General features: G+C 40.6%; 5 protein-coding genes and 1 pseudogene across 5 annotated transcripts; 4 read left to right on the top strand and 2 right to left on the bottom strand.

The window, feature by feature from the left end:
* Positions 1–307: 307 nt before the first annotated feature.
* Positions 308–368, bottom strand: LOC111782339 (U6 spliceosomal RNA; annotated as a pseudogene).
* A 219-nt stretch (positions 369–587) lies between these two features.
* Positions 588–4,250, top strand: LOC111782066 (guanylate kinase 2). Its single transcript, XM_023662842.2, has 10 exons — positions 588–953; positions 2,013–2,048; positions 2,168–2,275; positions 2,372–2,448; positions 2,519–2,648; positions 2,735–3,097; positions 3,194–3,315; positions 3,382–3,517; positions 3,584–3,738; positions 3,824–4,250. Exons 2-10 carry the CDS (start codon positions 2,046–2,048, stop codon positions 3,939–3,941), a joined length of 1,212 nt encoding a protein of 403 aa, XP_023518610.2. The 5' UTR covers positions 588–953; positions 2,013–2,045; the 3' UTR covers positions 3,942–4,250.
* A 1,359-nt stretch (positions 4,251–5,609) lies between these two features.
* On the top strand, positions 5,610–10,411 carry LOC111782067 (ras-related protein RABA4d). The gene is made up of 2 exons (XM_023662843.2): positions 5,610–6,253; positions 9,819–10,411. The coding sequence occupies exons 1-2, from the start codon at positions 6,027–6,029 to the stop codon at positions 10,261–10,263; spliced, it is 672 nt and encodes a 223-aa protein (XP_023518611.1). The 5' UTR covers positions 5,610–6,026; the 3' UTR covers positions 10,264–10,411.
* A 1,334-nt stretch (positions 10,412–11,745) lies between these two features.
* LOC111782175 (protein POLYCHOME) lies at positions 11,746–14,687 on the top strand. Its single transcript, XM_023662992.2, has 3 exons — positions 11,746–11,926; positions 12,078–12,486; positions 13,914–14,687. The coding sequence occupies exons 2-3, from the start codon at positions 12,085–12,087 to the stop codon at positions 14,274–14,276; spliced, it is 765 nt and encodes a 254-aa protein (XP_023518760.1). The 5' UTR covers positions 11,746–11,926; positions 12,078–12,084; the 3' UTR covers positions 14,277–14,687.
* A 439-nt stretch (positions 14,688–15,126) lies between these two features.
* Positions 15,127–17,402, bottom strand: LOC111782174 (polygalacturonase inhibitor-like). Its single transcript, XM_023662990.2, has one exon. It carries the CDS (start codon positions 16,345–16,347, stop codon positions 15,217–15,219), a length of 1,131 nt encoding a protein of 376 aa, XP_023518758.2. The 5' UTR covers positions 16,348–17,402; the 3' UTR covers positions 15,127–15,216.
* A 151-nt stretch (positions 17,403–17,553) lies between these two features.
* On the top strand, positions 17,554–19,925 carry CYP93D1 (cytochrome P450, family 93, subfamily D, polypeptide 1). Its single transcript, XM_023663014.2, has 2 exons — positions 17,554–18,465; positions 19,284–19,925. Exons 1-2 carry the CDS (start codon positions 17,554–17,556, stop codon positions 19,923–19,925), a joined length of 1,554 nt encoding a protein of 517 aa, XP_023518782.2.
* Positions 19,926–20,035: the final 110 nt, after the last annotated feature.

Consider the following 20,035-nt stretch of genomic DNA (forward strand, 5'->3'; position numbering starts at 1 on the left):
GTGATTGTCATCAAATTATTTCAATACTTTTATTGTTATTATTTTTTAGTAAAAAAAAAAAAAATATTATCTTAAAAAAAAAAATCAGTTTTAAAATAATTTCAGATGAATATTAAACTTACCAAAATAAATGTAACATCCATGTCATGATTTGGATAAGGATTTCTTATCGTCCCTACTACATGATACATTACTGGCTTCCAAAAGTACGAATCCTTTTAGGATGCTTTGAGAGGGAGAAGTTTCCACGCCCTTATAAGGAATGTTTCGTTCCCTTTTCCAACAAACGCGTGATCTCATAATATCTAAAAATTTGAACAATTTCTCGATTTGTGTGTCATCCTTATGCAGGGGACATGCTAATCTTGGAAATCTCTCAGTAATAGACTCGTTTTAAGAATCTCAAAGGGTAAGAACAGACAGAAAAGCCCACAAAGTATAATGTCTAATAGCGGTAGGCTTGAGGTGTCACAAGTATCATGTTTTTATGATTTTCATAAAAACAACTAATATAGAATTGTTAGAATGATTGAGGGATGGAAAAGATGTATAAATGGAATAGGTGGAATAGGTCTCGATTCATTCATGAACGGTGTGGAAAGGGTTAGAAGGGAATTGGATTAGCGATTGGCATAAGCATCCCGCGAGAAAAAGAAAGTCGGTGTTCTTGTTCCGTGAATGGAATGCGACCAAAACCCCGCATCCCTATTTCTCTCTATTTCTTTTTATTTTTCTGAATCGCTTTGTTTCCCTACAAATACGAGAATGCTCCTCAAACTTCCCTACGCCACTTCTCTCTTCTGTAGCGCTTCTAATTTCTTCTATTCTGGGGTTCTTGTGATTTTGTAGAAACCAGGAGCGAAGTTTTTTCTGGGTTTCACCCAACACAACACATTCAATTACTCTTGCGATTTCGCGAGCTTAGCGGCCCCTTAGCTCGGAATTCGCAACAGGTAACATTGTCTGATGCCTTTCGATTTTGTTTCTGGCTTTGATTTTGATGATTCTGGCTCTGGTTTTGCCTCGTTCTTACATTTGTTATATGTTTCTGAATGTGGCGCTTGGATTCTTAGAGATCGTGGATTTGTGTTTGTTTTCTGGCGCTTGGATTCTTTGTTTTTTTTTCATAGATTTTTATGTGTTTTGGAACTCTCCATTTACATTATTGATAGTGCTTCTGGGAATTGGATTTTTGGAGTTTATTATGCTTTTGGAGGGCTTGAGTTGGGAATCTGTGATATCCGAGAACGAAACATTCTTGTTTTAAAAACCTTAAGGGAAAGGCTAGAGAGGACAATATTTGCTAGTGGTAGGCTTGGGCCGTTACAAATGGTATCAGAGGCCGACACTAGGCGATGTGCTAGTGTAAGGCTGAGCCCTGAAGGAGGGTGGACCCGAGGTGGTGTGCCAACGAGGTCTTTGGGCCCTAAAGAAGGGTGGATTGTGAGATCACATCAGTTGGGGAGGAAAATGAAACATTATTTATAAGGGTGTGGAAACTTCTCCTAGGAGACGTTTTAAAAACCTTGAGGGCAAGCTCGAAAGGGAAGTCCAAAGAGGACAATATCTGCTAACAGTGGACTTGAGCCGTTACAAATGGTATCAGAGCCAGACACTAAGCGATGTGCTAGTGGAAGGTTGAGCCCCGAAGGATGGTGGACATGAGGCGGTGTGCCAACGAGGACGCTGGGCCCCGAAGGAGGGTGGATTGTGAGATCCCACCTCGGTTGAAACATTCTTTATACGGGTGTCGAAAACTCTCCCTAGCAAACGTGCTTTAAAAACCTTGAGGGGAAGCCCAAAAGAGAAAGCCTAAAGAGGACAATATCTACTAGCGCTGAGCTTGGGCCGTTACGAAATCCTTGTTCTTTCTTTCTTGCTGGTTTATGTGTTGTAATTTCATTATTTCGTGCAATTTCTTGTGTGTTTATGATTGAATGTTTTGAGTTTCTTCTTGAATCCTCAAGTATTTTGATTTGAATCTCATCTCTCATTCCATCTGTCTTGATCAGGGTAATCTAGAACTTGGAGGATTAAATTTCTCCATGGTGAGCTTTTAATTCTTCTTCAAAAAACCTTTCCTGTTCTGGCAAAAATATGCTTAAACTTTGATTAATTATGTGGACTATGTAAAAGAGCCAATTGTGTTGGCTTTTGTGCTCATTAGGGAGAAGCCGCAGCTTTCTTGGTTCATGATTTGAAGGAGGGATTCCCGAACGGGTTCGGTTTAAAATCGAAAGGTTGTGAAACAGCCACCGTCATCGGCAATAAAACAGTACGCTGACTTACTTTGTATTGTTTGTTCTATAGTTATTGTGATGCATCAAGAACTCATCTCTGAAAGTCTTAGCTTTTTGATATGCTTTGGTAGTATGTCGTTGACGGAGGCTGTGATGACTCGATATTGTCCTTTCGAGTTCAAGTATTCGATCATTCGACAGGAACACGGTGAGTTTCTCCCGTGGTTATGCAATTTATTCTTTTAGTTCTAGTCTTCTAAGTTTCGGTGGATTTTCAGGATTGATCCTGTCGTTTTGGGAACGATACCGGATCCATGTAAAGGGCATTCGGCAATAGCTTTAAACGAAGATCGTATATTGTTTATTAAGGGTGGATCGCCCTTACATGATTCCTTTTGGTTTCTTGAGGTATGTGTTCATGAGGATTCAACAACACAAGATCACTCAGTGTTACACCTGATTCTTATGATATGTATCGATTTTTATACGAGTAGGTGAATACTCCATATGTCCAAGAACGAAGACGATCTTCGGGTTGTGAAGTTGTCGCTTGGAGTAAAGGGGTGAGGGGAACTGTTGAGAGGCCGATCGTTGTTAGCGGTCCGTCCGGGGTGGGCAAGGGTACTCTTATATCCATGCTCATGAAAGAATTCCCGTCTTTGTTTGGATTCTCTGTTAGCCACACGACCCGTGCTCCGAGAAACATGGAGAAAGATGGGCTTCATTACCATTTTACGGAACGAAACGCAATGGAAAAGGACATAAAAGAGGGGAAATTTCTCGAGTTTGCTTCAGTTCACGGAAACCTCTATGGAACAAGTGTCGAAGCTGTTGAAGTGGTCGCCGATGCCGGGAAAGTATGAAAATTCAGTTTGCTTCCATTTGAGGATCGTTTTTCGGTTTTATCGAATCTGTATGATATATTCATCATATCTTCTGGATCTTCCATGTAGAGATGCATTCTCGACATTGATGTTCAAGGTGCAAGGTCCGTGAAGGCTAGCTCCCTCGACGCTATATTCATCTTCATCTGTCCACCTTCAATGGCTGAACTCGAGAAACGTCTTCGTGCAAGGTGAGTTAACGATACCATCGTCCATTCATGTTACGAGTCTGAATATATGCATTGTTACATCCTCAGGGGAACCGAAACCGAAGAACAAATCCTCAAACGACTACGAAACGCCAAGGCCGAGATCGTGCAAGGAGAATCATCTGGAATATTTGATCACTTCTTGTACAATGATAACCTTGAAGAGTGCTACAAGAATCTCAAGGTAATTCCTCATGAAATGGAATGAAAATGTGTTCAATCATCTTTTTGATGATTCAAATCATTTCAGAAACTCTTGGGGCTTGATGGGAGTGTCAATACTTGCACTAAATCAATCCCAGAAGATTTCGACCTTCCTCCGATCGTTCATTCGGTGTCGAGGATCGATAACAAAATAATAATAACCAACCGAGCTTCAGATCTCAAGAACGAATCCCAAAAGACGTAAGTACTCGAGTCACGATTTATATCGATATGATTTGAAAGTTAGGGTGTTCAATGTGTTTATTTACAACTTTTTCGGAAGCAGGATCGTGCTGGATTTAACCTCGCTCAGAGGTGGCGCACCTGGCCGGACTAGAGGGCTGGATGTGTATCCGATCGATTCGGTTTCTAATGGCTCGAATATGATCAATCAGCTTAGCTAACAGCTCTACCAATGATTTATGCTACTAACCTGTTACTACCCTTTCACAGACGACGTCGAACTTCGACGGTGCATTCCCAATTGAATTATATTGATTCGAGACGACGTTACAAGTTTGATTTTTCTCGCTCGCGTTTTAAGTTAGGAAGAGAAACGACTCGATTGAAAAGGTCGAACGATCATTATTGTTTCTTAGGTAGGCTGGTAGAACGTGATCATTGATTTTTCTTTGCCAAATTGGGTCTGATCATTTATCCAACACTAATTTGTTATTGCTTTCTTCTTAGAAATTGAAAGTCCTATTTTTTCAGATTTCTTTTTTATGTTGAATGGGTTTCTCTGGGTTCTTGCTTTTGATTGTTGAGATAAAAATGTCGTTATCCATCAGATATCGATGTCGGGTGAGAAACTGAATTATCGACTATCGAGTGCTCGGTGACCCAAACAATCCAAATAGAGTTTCTAGTTCTATTTTTTTTATTGAATAATTAAAATTGACAATGTATCACTAACTTCAGTCTTAATCCATTTTAGAAGTACCGTTCAAATTATTATTTAACATATTAAATATATTACATTTAAACAGTGTAAATAGCGAAAATATATTTAACTTGGAGTGTTTGAATTAATATTTAATATATTATATATGTTAAACGGTAAAAAGGTAGAGGCACTTTGCGTCCTTCAACCAATAATCTTTCAGCTAACCTAACCTCTTCGTCTGGGACCGCACTTTGCGTCCTTCAACCAATAACCATCTTTCAGCTAACCTAGCATCTTCGTCCCTTGGGACCAACCAATAAGGGGTAATACAAGAATATTTACCTATTGTCCATCGACTACCCTTTTCGACATGATCTTAGGCCTTGAGTCATCCTCCGTGGACGAACCTTGAGAACATGCTCGATTATCCTTTCTACTCCAAACACTACATGCCACATACTGTATGAAATGTTCATAAAACTAAACGGATTAAACTACGTCTTAATAATAATTATCAGGGGTGCACACAGGTTGCGTTGGGTTGGAAAAATCTTTTGAACCAACTCTAAATTTCGAGTTCGTTTGGGTTGGTGACTCTCTACTTTTAGTTCGGGTTGGGTTGAGTTATTTTTTTAAAAAAAATATATTTTAAAAAGTATCACCCGTTCAATATTAATAACTAAAATCTCATAAATTTTAAATATGGAATATTTACAAGTCACGCGTATCATTAACATCGGTTATAAACATTAAATATTCTGGATCTTTTAAAAAATAGAGATAGGTTGTAACCTTATTTTCGGGTTGGTCGGGTTGACCCGATCGTAAACTCGCAAACCGAATAAACGGTTTTTCAAAAATTCAACTTAACCTAACCTAAACCGAGAAAAAAAAAAAGAAAAAAAAATAAACCAACCTAACATTTATGATTTGAATCGGATAGTTGGAGTTAAATCATATAAACACACCTGTAAACCACGTCCATTCATTCCAAATTTTGTATACAATTTTGACGACGTTCGTAACAAAAAAAAAAAAAACAATAAAAATAAATAATGAAAACGCATGTGTTCTAAAAAAAATACTAAAAAAGAAAGCAAAACATGGTGATCCAATCCTAGGACAACTCGAAAAGATTTTTGTATAATATTTGTGACTACCTCATGGTTATCTTTGAGCAACGCCTCATATTGTAAATGACACCGAATTTCCTAATTACATTTGCATTTGAAGCCTAATTTTACACGGTGAAGCCCACAAAACCGTTGGTGAGACCCCACAATGGCCGTTTCTCCATTTCTGCTTCTCGCTCGCATTTCATTCTCCTTTTCTCCCCTTCCGTCCTCCTCTTCAATACCCTTTTCACACCTTTCCAAAACCCAGCTTCGATTCCATTTCTCCTTTTGGGTTGAATTTCAGGCAGTGCAGTGGTTGATTGATTGATTGATTGATTGATTGATTCTTCAGCTTCGTGTTTGATTTAGGGGTTTCCCAGTTGTTATGATCGGGAAATGGGAAATTTCTTTGAGTTCTAGGGCTTCTATGTGTCTAATCTGCGTGTTCTAGAGGTGGGTTTGTGGGGAATTTTGAAGAGAAAATTAGAATGTCGAATCTATATGGGGATTATAATCAGAAGATTGATTATGTTTTCAAAGTTGTTTTGATCGGAGATTCGGCCGTCGGCAAAACCCAACTCCTTTCGCGATTTTCAAGGAATGAATTTAGCGTTGATTCCAAAGCTACTATTGGAGTCGAGTTTCAGACTAAAACTCTCGTTATTGATCAGAAAACAGTGAAAGCCCAGATATGGGATACTGCTGGACAGGAGAGGTATGTTGGTTTAATTCTTCTTGTTTTGTTTCTCGTCGAGTACTTCATTGTGTTCATGCTTTTGGATCTGTGATAGCTTTTAGAGATGAAAATTGGAATGTGCTCTTCAACTTTGTTGTAACTTATAGCTTGAGTAGATGAATGATTGTATGATAGAACATAGAATTTGTAACAGCCCAAGCCGACCTCTAGGGGAATTTAAAGCCTTGAGTTGTTACAAATGGTATTAGAGCCAGTCACTGGGCGGTGTGCCAGCGAGGATGCTGGGCCCCCAAGGGGGGTGGATTGTTAGACCCCACATCGGTTGGAGGGAGAAACGAAGTATTACTTATAAGAGTGTGGAAACCTCTCCCTAGCAGACAGATGCAGTTTAAAACCTCGAGGGGAAGCCCAAAGAGGAATATCTGTTAGCGGTGGGCTTGGGGATTCCACACCCTTATGAAGAATGTTTTGTTCTTCTCTCCAACCAATGTGGGATCTTACAATAAAGAGGATAGTTTCTAGATGAGTACCCATTTCATTGCATAGCTCTGAAAGATGCGTTTTAAAACCTTGAGGGGAAGCCTAAAGAGGACAATATTTGCTAGCGTGAGTTTGGGCTGTTACAAATGGTATCAGAGCCAGACACTGAGCGGTATGCTAGCGAGGACGCTGGGCCCCTAAGGGGGTGGATTGTGAGACCCCACGTCGGTTGGAGAGGGGAACGATGTTAGGAATCACGGATCTCCACAATGGTATGATATTGTTCACTTTGAGCATAAGCTCTCATGGCTTTGCTTTGGGCTTCCCTAAAAGGCCTCATACCAATGGAGATAGTATTCCTTGCTTATAAACCCATGATCATTCCCTAAATTAGCCAATGTGGGACTCACACCCAACAATCCTCTCCTCGAACAAAGAACACTATAAGCCTCCCTTTAATCGAGGCTCGACTCCTTTCTCTGGAGCCCTCGAACAAAGTACCCTCTTTGTTCGACACTTAGTTACTTTTAACTACACCTTCGAGGCTCACAATTCGGTGTTCGATATTTGAGGATTCTATTGTCATGACTAAGTTTAGGGCATGAATCTGATACCATACGGATCTCCACAATGGTATGATATTGTCCCCTTTGAGCATAAGCTCTCATGGCTTTGCTTTGGGCTTCCCCAAAAGGCCTCATACCAATGGAGATAGTATTCCTTGCTTATAAACTCATGATCATTCCCTAAATTAGCCAAGGTAGGACTCACACCCAACAATCCTTAACAAACGAAGCATTCCTTATAAGGGTGTGGAGACCTCTCACTAGTAGACGCGTTTTAAAGCCTTGAGAAGAAACCCAAAAGGGAAAGCCCAAAGTGGACAATATCGGCTAGAATCAGAGAGCAAAAGTTTAGAACCCTTGAATAGAATTGAAACTTGTTTTGTTGTTGTTTTCTCTGTACTCTCAAATCCAGAGAGATTGCAGAGATCCATTTATGTTTGAATGAGCTTGTGGTGATTGGAATTGTGTTCAAGTTCCATTTTATCAGCTTTTGTGTATTAGCATGGTCTACTTTCTATTATTTTTTCCTGTGTTTCTTATATATAGCTGCAGCGCATTCTTGTCCTGTTTCAGATTTATTGAAATTGTTGTGATAAGATCGATAAGTCATAGGTTTGTTTTATGTATGCTTGGAAATGACACAATGAAAGAATGAGTTGTTGGGAGAAAAATGAGAAGGGTTTGATCTATGTGGGACTCGAGTAGTTCAACACGGTGAGGCCCGACTTTCGTGATTCTCTTATTGTAGGATCGGAATGCAAACACAAGAGGACTCAGTTCTGCATAAATTTGAGAGGAAGGTAGGGGAAAAGGTGAGTGAAGTCGGGGGGGAGTCGGAGACCTTTCTCGAGTTTGCTAACTTTTGTTCTTTTGCTAAGAGGATTGATACAAAAGTGTATTTCAAGTCAGGGAAGTTCTATCAAATTGCTATTAGAAAATTTTCTTAGGCTTGCCTTGGAGTCACTCGAGTTGCACTTAGGATTAGTTGTGCGGAAGCTTGATGTAACAGCCTAAGTCCACCGCTAGCAGATACTGTTCTCTTTGGGCTTTCCCTTTCGAGCTTCCCCTCAAGGTTTCTAAAACGCGTTTGCTAGGGAGAGGTTTCCATACCCTTATAAAGAATGCTTCATTCCCCTCTCCAATCGATATGGGTTCTTTCAATCCACCCCTCTTCGGGGTTCGTCCAACATCCTCGCTAGCACACCGTCTGGTGTCCACCCCCCTTTAGAGTTCAGCCTCCTCGCTAGCACATCACCTGGTGTCTGGCTCTGATATAATTTGTAACAGCTTAAGCCTACTGCTAGCAGATATTGTCCTCCTTGGGTTTTCCCTTTCAGGCTTCCTCTCAAGGTTTTTAAAACGCATCTGCTAGGGAGAGATTTCCATACCCTTATAAAGAATGTTTCGTTCTTCTCTCCAATCGATGTGGGATCTCATAACCCATCCCCCCCCCCCCCCCCCCCTCCTTTAGGCCCAACGTCTTCGCTGGCACTCGTTCCCCTCTCCAATCGATGTGGGACCCCCCCAATCCACCCCATTCAGGACTTAGCGTCCTGGTTGGCACACCGCTTGGTGTCGATCCCCCTTCAGAATTCAGCCTCATCGCTGGCACATCATCCGACGTCTGACTCTGGTATCATCTGTAACAGCCCAAGCCCACCGCTAGCAAGTATTGTCCCCTTTGGGCTTTTCCTTTCGAATTTTCCCTCAAGGTTTTTAAAACGCATCTGCTAGGGAGAGGTTTTCACACCCTTATAAAGAATGTTTCGTTTCCCTCTCTAATCGATGTGGGATCTTCACACCTGAAGTGGCAAGTAACAGAAAGGACATTATCATTTGGATTAACCAATGAATAAGTTGCTGAAGCAAAGGGAGGAGGAATGAATTGTGACGAGGGACAAGACAGTTGAATTAAGGAGAGGGAGAGGCTAGTGAGATAATGAGGAGGAAGTCAGGCATAAATGAACTAACCGCAAGAAGGCTAGAGCTGCCTCAATTGAATGGAGTCAATCCGGATGGATGGACGAGTCGTCAATCTCTTTGTACTCGGTGAAGTTCAAGCTGGCGAAGATAGCTTGATTTCCTACGACATCGCACGAAGGAACGCCATATGAGCTTTTTTTAGCTCTACAACAGGAGAGTAGTGTGTACTAACTCAATGGATTGGCAGAGCAATGGTGGACGCCCCATCGGAAAGGTGGAAGTTCGGATAGGGTCTTGATGAATAAACGAGCCACGAGTTCGGTTTATGTATTCGAGGAAGAAAACGAGAGAATTGGGTTAACTTGAATGCTAACCAGAAGGGTGTGAGTTATGCAGGACTTGAATTAGTTAGGAGTAGTGAGGTGTGTCATTTATAACTCCGATATCATCAGTGAGAGATGTTGAAGGAGAACGTTATGGAGAAGTTGAGGAGAGTTCGATACGTATATCTGACGAAATAAGATTCCGAAAATCGATGTTATGAACTTAAATTGTGTAGATTACCATGAAGTTGTTCATAGTTTCTTATGATATCTTGTCATCTCCATTGTCAGATACCGAGCAGTGACAAGTGCATACTACAGAGGTGCAGTAGGAGCCATGCTAGTTTACGATATGACGAAGCGTCAATCGTTCGACCACATGGCACGGTGGCTGGAGGAGCTAAGAGGACATGCTGATAAGAACATCGTCATAATGCTCATCGGAAACAAATGCGACTTAGGAAGCCTCCGAGCAGTGCCAACAGAAGATGCACAAGAATTTGCTGAAAGAGAGAACCTGTTCTTCATGGAGACGTCGGCTCTGGAGTCGACGAACGTCGAAACTGCGTTCTTCAGAATTCTAACAGAGATTTATAGGATAATCAGCAAGAAGAGTCTTGCAGCTGGGGAATCGATAGATATTGGCGTGAATCCAGCGCTGTTTAAAGGGACAAACATAGTTGTTCCTGGACAGGACCAGGCTGGTGGGAGAAAAGGGTGTTGCTTTGCCTCATGAGTTTCCATATAATTCCATCATCATTTCAGTTGGGACATTGTTTTTCTATTCCACTTTTGATTTATACTTCATGTATTTGTATTTTGTAGAGGAACTGGCTTTATACCATGGATGAAGGATTAGTGAAGCTTATCATCTCTTTTATCTCTCTCCCTCTCTTTGAACCATTTTTTTTTTTTAAATTCAAACGCCCCAACGTTTCAGTATTCTCCTGTATACCCTACGACATAATCATGTTATCTACTTGTCTAGGATTTGAATCAGGAGTTGGAATCTAGATTCGACATTTGATGTCTCTTACATCCCCTGCGACATGGTTGTGTTACCTACTTGTCTATCGTTCGAGTCAGGATTTGGAATCTGAATTCGACATTTGATGTCTCTTGCATACCCTACAACATGGTCACGTTACCTACTTGTCAAGCAAAACAAGTAGTATAGGTATAACTTTACTATCCTAATAGTCACTCTTATTCAGATATGATCTTGGTTCATTTATGTATCAGGTGTTATGTATGAACCAAAACTGAAGGACCTTACTAGATATACTCAAACACACTAGACTTAGCTTTTCCACAAAATTCATGTTTCATCACCCAAAGATGATTGTGAAGGTAATTACGAAATAACCAATTGTAATTACCGTCAAATAGTTATCATCATTTAAAGGTGACCGTGTTTTAACCAATGTGCAATCATCACATACGAACAACCCAGTCATGAATTAAACACGACCCAAAAAAAAATTATAAATCATGTTTCATAACACATCATAATTTGAACTTCTAAGTCGTGTGTAGAAAAGTACTAAGCATCCAGACCTACCTAAAAATGAAATTTGAACTCAAGACTATAGACATGATTTTAGATCTCATTGAAACACGAACACTAGATCATGTCGCCTTGTAGATGCAAAAGAGGATAACCAGAGAATGAGACGGAGTTAAAAGAACTCGTGATGATTCAATAATTTTAGGTTTAGAGTTTAGGGTCTAGTAGGGTTGACCCCTGCCATGTCTGCCATTATGTAAGAGACTTTTTATGTAATATTACAGACTATCGAGTCGAATCGCTTCAAATTATTCTCGTCATTGATTAAAAATTTTATTTTTAATAAAAACAATGTTTATAGGTAAAATAGTTTATTTATATTTTTAATTTTTTTTTATATTTTTTTTTTAAAAAGTGAAGTTTTTGAAAAATACAAAATTAATAATAAGGGTATTTTTGAACTTTTGAAAAAAGGTTAAGGGTACTTTTGACATTTTAGACAAAATATTAAGGGCAGGATATATTTTTATTAATGTAGTATTTTGCAGACGTGTAAGCACAACAGAATGGGATTTAAAACACAAGGACTATATAGTCATTTCACATGGAGCTAAAAAAGAATTGGGTTTCAAAAATGAAGATCCCGCTCTTGCAACAAATTTGAAATTCAAATAACAAAATTGAAAAATGGGTTTAAGTAGCGCCCAAATTTTCACATTTGAAAATCGCCCAAAATTTCGCCTTTCTCTCAAACAACCTCCATCTTCTTCCCTCTCATTTTTCAACTGCGCGTTTCAGAGAGCGCCTCCCACCAATCCACCGCCATTCTTTTTTGTTTCTTGTATTTTGGTCAAACCACATAAACTCCATTGAAGCCCACTGGAATCTCACGGTATGATTCATCTCCTTCTTCCTTTTTCTCATCTCTTTGTTCAGATTTTAGAAATGAAATGTAGGTTTTAACTCGAAGAATCTGGTTCTTGTTACTGTAAGAATCTTCTGTTTTTTCTTTTGAAATGATTGTTTTCTTGTTTCTTCTTAAGTTCCATAATGTCGGAATCAAGGGATAGATTGGAGAGGCAAGTGGACTATGCCGAGGTCTTTGCTCGTCGGAGATCAGAAGGCGGTATATTGGACGAGCAAGAAATGAGTACTACTTTGATCGGGACTCCGATCGCACGCGCCACAACGACGACTACAGCTCAACAAAGACCTACGAATCTCGGGCCTGGAGGTGGTGGTGGTGGTGGTGGTGCGATTCCGAGACGCAGTTTTGGTTCTCCCATTTCTGGTGGAATTGGGCGTAATAGACTTCTTTACAGATCTCCAGTTTTGAGCCGCGAGAATACGGCGGCTGGGAGTTCCAGACGGAGTAGATCCCGGGTGAGGCATAGTGTTTTGCCGATTTGGTATCCAAGAACTCCACTCCGTGACATTACTGCAGTTGTGAGGGTAAATGACTAACACTCCTTTTATTTTAATTCTGCTCTGCTAGATCTTTCAAGTGTTCGTTGTGTTCTGCTTTCAATTTGTGGAGTATCTGCACATAGCATCTATTGAAATTTCTCTACTCATTGCATTTCGACTGGTGAATTTGATTCATATGAGCTCTGTTTAAATTCACTCATTGTCATTGCATCTCTCTCTCTCTGGTATTCATATACACCAATATCTTGAGATATCTGTTCTCTAATACTGTATGCTTGTTTGTTTAGATTCATTCTAATTTGAAGTTGCTTGAACTTTCGGAAACCCTCTTTGATTTTTTTTTTTTTTTTTTTTTTTTTTTTTTTTTTTTTTTGCTGTAGTTATGATCATGTTTCTGTTTTTCAGTTGGTAGGATTTGATTTGATTTGAGTTGAGCTGACTTTTAATCGGAAATGTTAATTTCATATGTCCAATCCATTTTTGTGAATCCTGAGATCGGATTACTTTCCTTGCCCTTTAAGTTAATTAATTAATATATTTCCAGTTCTTAAGCAAATTGACTACCGACTTGTTTGTCTAAAAAGAAGATTCTCTTTGTTTTGTAACGCCCATGCTCAATGATTCCATATGTAACATCAACAGTCTTGATGATGATATCCTGTCAACCATTTACTTGTTAGTTTGTCACGTAATTCTTCTCCTTGTTAGTTTGTTTCTTTATTATTTTATTTTTATTCAAATTGTTTTCTAGGCTTTGTTTTAACCTATTATTTGAACTACTTTTTGGTGGGCTCACCATGCTTCGGCTGATTGCAGTGCATATTAGCACAAGATGAATACATTACTTTGTGGGACATGTTTTCAGCGCTTTTAACGCGTTTGAATTAATAGACACTTGTACTAACGTTTTCGATGTGTTCATATATTTATGTTGTTATTTGAACAAAATAATTAATTAATTTTGATTGTGACAAATATTTTATATTTTCAAGCCTCTAGGTACATGTACATTATTGACTTATCTATGTCACGTGATTGTGTCTATGCATCATTCATCTCAGATCTTTGCTACTTTTCAAGTTGGTTCCCTGATATTTTTGCTGTCAATTTGAGAAATTTCCCCATTTGTCACGTTTCCAAGGATTTTATTTGATGAGAACTTCTATTATAAGTCTTTATTGAGCTATGTCCTTGTGAATTCTCTTTAAAGAATTGCATATGGACTCAAGTTTTTGGGCTAATTCTTCACATTCCTATTTCATGTGTGAAACTTATTTTGTTTTTTTCTGGGTATTTAGTTACTGCTCCATGTCATCCAATAGCATCTGTGTTCTTCCTAGATATCTCCTTTCCTAGTTTTCCATTTGATGCGAGGTGAACTGGGGTTGTGCCTTTTATAAGCATCTTCCAATAGTGTTCTTAACTTGGGGAGAATCATATTCTTAAATCAGGCAATTGAAAGAACACGAGCTCGGTTGAGAGAAAACGAAGGCCAAGGAAGTGATAATAGTCCAGCTCCCTCGGACGAAAGAGCTTTAGAGTTTAGCGCATCTGTGTCAGGTGGTCATCAAGAGCCAGACGTTTCTCTGGTCACCCCCAAACCAACCGTAGGCAAAGTTAACAAGATTCTTCGTGGAATTGCAAATGAGAACGTGGAAGAATCCGAGATGCTAACCCCACAGAAGAAACTCTTGAACTCCATTGACAAAGTGGAGAAAGTAGTGAGGGAGGAGTTGCAGAAATTGAGAAAGACACCGAGTGCAAAGAGAGCCGAGAGGGAAAAAAGAGTCCGCACTTTGATGTCATTTCGTTGATTCAGTTCAACACAGTCAGTCACTCCCAGAATTGGGGAGAACCAGATCACCATCATGTTGATCAGATTCATTCAGAACTCAGATCAATCATCTGCTGGTGATTACTCGGTAAAGAGCGCTGGATGATATGATACTAGAGGGACAAGGGAGAAGGAGAGATCCTCATCTTCTGATGAGATCTCAAGAGGATTATTATCTTACTTTCCTGTTAAATGAAATCCTTTTCATTTGCTAGAACCATAATAGGTTGTTTTGTTGTTGTAGGGTCGTCTGCCCTTAAGTCTGTTTACTGCAAATATAGATAGTGAAAGTAGGCCATCTGTTTTGGGCGGTGGAAATGATGTATAGAAGAATTATTCACCAACTCTGGACTTGAATTTTTGCCTTCCAAAAATGCACATTTTTTATCAACTGCTGTGAATTGGGTAGAGTTTGGTTCATTACATCAATTAACTTTAAAAAGGGTTATTTTAGACGTCTTTGGGATTTGTTTTCTTTTGGAAGGTAAAAATAACCAAATGATGATGCTCATCATGGACAGGTTTTGAGGAGCATTTGCAGCAGGTTCAAAGGTTCAAATGGTGAAAGAGAAACCATATGATTAGAGATGTTGATTTTATTGATAGGGTTAAAGACTTTGTAGGAACGTGCCCCGAGTAGGAAAGGGATTGTTGAAGATCGTTGGTGAGGAGCTTCACATTGACTAATTAAGTGGTTGATCATGAGTTTATAAGTAAGAAATACATCTCTATTTGTAGGACGTCTTTTGGAGAAATCAAAAGAAAAACAATGAGATTTTATACTTAAGGTGGACAATATCGTACCATTGTGAAGATTTATAATTCATAAAAGGGATTCCTCTTTTAGTATTTTCTTTCGTTTGATAAATGAGGCCGAGGACGGACGATAGATCAAAGTACATAAATATTAAATACATCCTTCATCTTGTGCAGCTACTAAGTGGCGCCCCACACAAACACTTATTATGAAAATAGGAACTCAAATCAAAGCTCTGCAAGCGGCCGCCCACCGGAATCTCGCCGCACAGCCTATTATAACTGACATTCAACTGAAAAGTCAGTTCCGTCATCGCCACCGGAATACTCCCAAAGATTTTATTATGGTTAAGATCCAGCGTAGTCAAGCTCCGGGGAAACACAACCTCCGACAAGTTAAACTCAAACAGATTCCTCGACAAATCAACGATCTGGGTCGTCTTGTTTGCACCAAATAACATCCACGCGCCGCCTTCAAGCCTGTTTCTCGACAAAGAAATGACATTGAAATCCATTTTAGACAAGGAAGCTGGAAGTTTGCCGGAAAGTTCGTTGTGGGAAAGATAAAGGTAAGGAATCTCTCCCTCGAAGTACCCAAAAGAGTCCGGGATTTGTCCTGTTAACTTGTTTCTGTCCAAATGGAGAGAGCCGAGATTCGGGAGCTGGGAGAGAGAACTTGGGATTGTTCCGGTGAGATTATTGAAGGAAATGTTGAGGAGGGTGAGATTTTTGAGGGAGCCGAGGAAGCTTGGGAGAGAGCCAGAGAGATTGTTCCAGCTGAGGTCGAGGGATTTGAGGTGGCGGAGATTGGCTATGGTGGGTTGGATGGGTCCGGTGAGATTTGGCAGCTTGTGGAGCATGAGGGTTTGTAAGAACGGAAGGTCACCCACTTCCGGTGGGATTTGGCCGGAGATTTTGTCGTCGGCGAGGATGATGAGGGAGATGACACGGTGGGTGGTCGGGTGGCAGTCGACAGAGTACCAGGTACAACAGTCCTGTTTGGGATCCCAAGAGGAGAGGACGTAGGGGTTGTTGAAGGCTTTTTTGATGGTGAGGAGGACTTTTTTGTCAGCTGGGTTGCAGAGCTGTGCAACAGAAATGGCGATGGAGATGAAGAAAATGAGAAGGAAGAGGAGGCATGAGAGTTTGAGATTTGGAGCCATGGAGGAAATGGGGGACAGGTATGGTCGGGAGGATAATAGATGGATGAACTTGAAAGGGATATAGTCCAAATCGAAGTCAAATAATGAAGGTGGTGTTTGGAGCATTATAGCTTTATTGACTAGAGTCTCCATTCATCAAATGATTCTTGATGAATCTATGTAAGTGGTGAGTGCATTATAAACTTAGGTGCACCATGTCTTCTCTTCATTCAAGCTTGGCGTGCTGTTCGGCTTGGCTCGGCTCAACTCGACTCCCTAGACTGATCTTTCTTCCTCCCATTTTCTTATTGTCCCTCACTTGATTTTTCTCATCATCTCATCTCATGCTTGGATCTTCGTGTTGAGAATTGTTGAGAGGGAGTCTCATATTAACTTAGGCAAGGAATACATCTACGTTGGTACAAGGCCTTGGAATTCCAAAACAAAGCCACGAGAACTTATGCTCAAAGTGGACAATACCATACCATTGTGAAGATTCGTGATTCCTAACAATCCCTTCCTCCTTACTTTTTGTCCAATTCTGTCGCGACTAGAGTGTGAGTCGTTGGAGCAAAAGTTGTCTCTTCTTCGATTTGGCGAAGTGTTTCCGTCCATGTTTTGGGTGTCTGCTTCTTTCTCCCCTTTGTGTGATAGGTTATACAAAGTATTCCAATGTTCATGTTTCTCCTTTACACAACCAACAACATGTTGGTGATGTTCTTCGTTACTAGTTTGATCCCATTGTATGATATGTATACCCAGCGTTTGGGTATTTGATTAATGCACTACAAGATTTTGTTCTCTTTTAAGGTAAAAAATCTTTGGGTTGTTATCGATTAAGCCTTTCTTAGATAAAAGTATGTAAACATGATTTTGGTGAACGGTCGTACACTCACACACCATGAAATACTAAGAACCTATCTAAGATAAAAGTATGTAAGAGGGATTTGGAAGCATGTGGTCATGGACAACACGTCCTGAACAAGCATGACCGAAACATCCAACATGCAACCGTAAACAACACGCCTTAGACAAGCATGACCGTAAAAACTAACTACCCTCTTAGTTAGGACCTGAAGAGCTTCCAATTTTGATTTATGCTAATTTATTTTTTAGACATGATAGTTATTTGATTATTCTTCCAAATTGAATGTCTAATTATTTATATTAAACTTTGGCAGGCCTTGGCCATCATCAATATATATATAATTAAATACAACAAACAAAAAACATGAACACAATCATAAAGATCTAATCACTATGAACAATACTTCTCGCCGGCTGATGTGAACAGCATCAGAGTCGTCTCCTTCCATATAAAAACTATATTGAACTGATCAACCTTCATTTGAGTCATCAATGGAGGATTTCCAAAGCTACACAATTCTCTTCCTCATATGGCTACTTTCCACCATCACAATCCGCTTCATTTTTGCCAAAACCAAGCCAAACGCTCGCCTTCCTCCAACCCCTTTAGCCCTTCCCATCATCGGCCATCTCCACCTCCTAGGACCCCTACCCCACAAAGCTTTCCACAAGCTCTCAACCCGCCATGGCCCTCTAATGCACCTCCGTTTAGGCTCCGTCCCTTGCATCGTAGTTTCATCCGCCGAAACGGCGAAACAAGTCCTAAAAACACACGAATCGTCCTTCTCAAACCGACCCCATTTGGCTGCAGTTGACTATCTAACCTACGGCTCGGCGGACTTCTCCTTTGCTCCCTATGGACGCTATTGGAAGTTCATGAAGAAGCTTTGTATGTCGGAGCTCCTTGGTAGCCGAACGCTCGACAGCCTTGCTCCGATAAGACAAGACGAGACACGGCGGTTTCTACGGTCGTTACAAACGAAGGCGGTCGAGGGGAAAGATGTTGATGTTGGAAGAGAGTTGATGAGGGCGAGCAACAATGTGATATCGAGAATGACGTTGGGGAAACGAAGCGCGGAGGAGGAAGAAGAAGCGGAGGGGATAAGGATGTTGGTTAAGGATGTAGCTGAGCTTACTGGGACTTTTAATGTTGCGGATTACATTTGGTTTTGTAAGGGTTTGGACTTGCAAGGGCTTGGGAAGAGGTTGAGGGAAGTTCGTGAGAGGTTTGATGAGATGATGGAGAGGTTGATAATGGGGCATGAAGAGAGCTTGAAGATGATGGAGATGGAGGGAAATGGTGATGAGAAAGTGATGGATTTGCTTCATATTTTGCTTCTTAAGTTTAGAGATGAAAACTCGGAAGTGAAATTGACTCGAGAGAATATCAAGGCTTTTATTCTGGTAAGTTCGATTTGAAGTTATGGCTTAGTTCTCGATGTTAGAGTCACGGACCTCCATAATGGTATGATATTGTTCACTTACTTATAGACCCATGATCATTCCCTTCGTTAGCCGATGTGAGACTCCTACCAACAATCCTCCCTTCGACTAAAGTATATCATAGAGCCTCCCCTGAGGCCTTGGAGCCCTCGAGTAGTCTCTGCTTAATTAAGATTCGACTCCTTTCCCCTGAGGCCTATGGAGCCCTCGAATAGCCTCCGCTTAATTGAGGCTTGACTCCTTTGTCCTGAGGCCTATGGAGCTCTCGAACAACCTCCCCATAATTGAGGCTCGACTCCTTTCTCCTGAAGCCTATGGAGTCCTCGAACAAAGTACACTCAAACAACCTCCCCTTAATTGAGGCTTGACTCCTTTCTCTGGAGCCATCGAACAAAGTACACCTGAACAACCTCTCCTTAATTGAGGCTCGACTCCTTTCCCCTGAAACCTGTGGAGTCCTCAAACAAAGTACACCCTTTGTTCGACACTTTAGTCACTTTTTGACTACACCTTCGAGCCTCACAACTTCTTTGTTTGACATTTGAGAATTTTATTGACATAGGTAAGTTAAGGATACGACTCTGATACCATGTTAAAATCACGGACCTCCATAATGGTATGATAGAGCATAAGCTCATGTGGTTTTGCTTTTGGTTTCTCCAAAAGGCCTCGTACCAATAGAGATGTATTCCTTACTTATAACCTCATGATCATCCCCTTAATTAGCCGACGTAGGACTCCTACGGACAATCCCAACTAAGTCCCAATGAATTTTGCAGGATATATTTGCAGCAGGGACAGACGCATCAGCAGTAACAACAGAATGGGCATTGGCAGAGCTAATCAACCATCCAAACATAATGGAGAAAGCCAGACAAGAACTCCACACAGTTGTAGGAAAGAGCAGACTGGTTGAGGAATCAGATATCACCAACCTTCCTTATCTCCAAGCAATAGTGAAGGAGACATTAAGGCTTCATTCAAGCCCATTGATTGTGAGGGAGTCAACTGAAAGCTGCACAATAAATGGCTACGAAATTCCAGCAAAAACCCAATTGTATGTGAACATTTGGGCCATTGGGAGAGACCCAAATCAGTGGGAAAGGCCTCTTGAGTTTGAGCCAGACAGGTTTATGGGCAAAGAAGGGAGTGTGAGTGGTGATATGAGAGGGCAGAATTTTAATCTGCTGCCATTTGGGAGTGGTAGAAGAAGCTGTCCTGGAACAACGCTTGCTTTGCTCATAGTTCAAACTACTTTGGCTTGCTTGGTTCAGTGCTTTGATTGGAAGGTCAGTGGAGGAGATGGCAAAGTTGATATGGAAGAAGGGCCTGGCCTTACACTTCCTAGGGCTCACCCTTTGATTTGTGTACCCATTGCTTGTCTTAGTCCATTTCCATCGTTAGCAGATATTGTACCGTAATCTCTCCCACTACCATGCTATCTCGACGCATTCTAGATTTGTTTGTATGTCCATCTACTTAGTGATCAAGGATGAAGCGTTGGATGATTTCTTACTCAAGGCGCTAGCCA

Source organism: Cucurbita pepo, chromosome 19, assembly GCF_057944985.1.
Source record: "Cucurbita pepo subsp. pepo isolate OVF chromosome 19, ASM5794498v1, whole genome shotgun sequence".
Classification (NCBI taxonomy): Eukaryota; Viridiplantae; Streptophyta; class Magnoliopsida; order Cucurbitales; family Cucurbitaceae; genus Cucurbita; species Cucurbita pepo.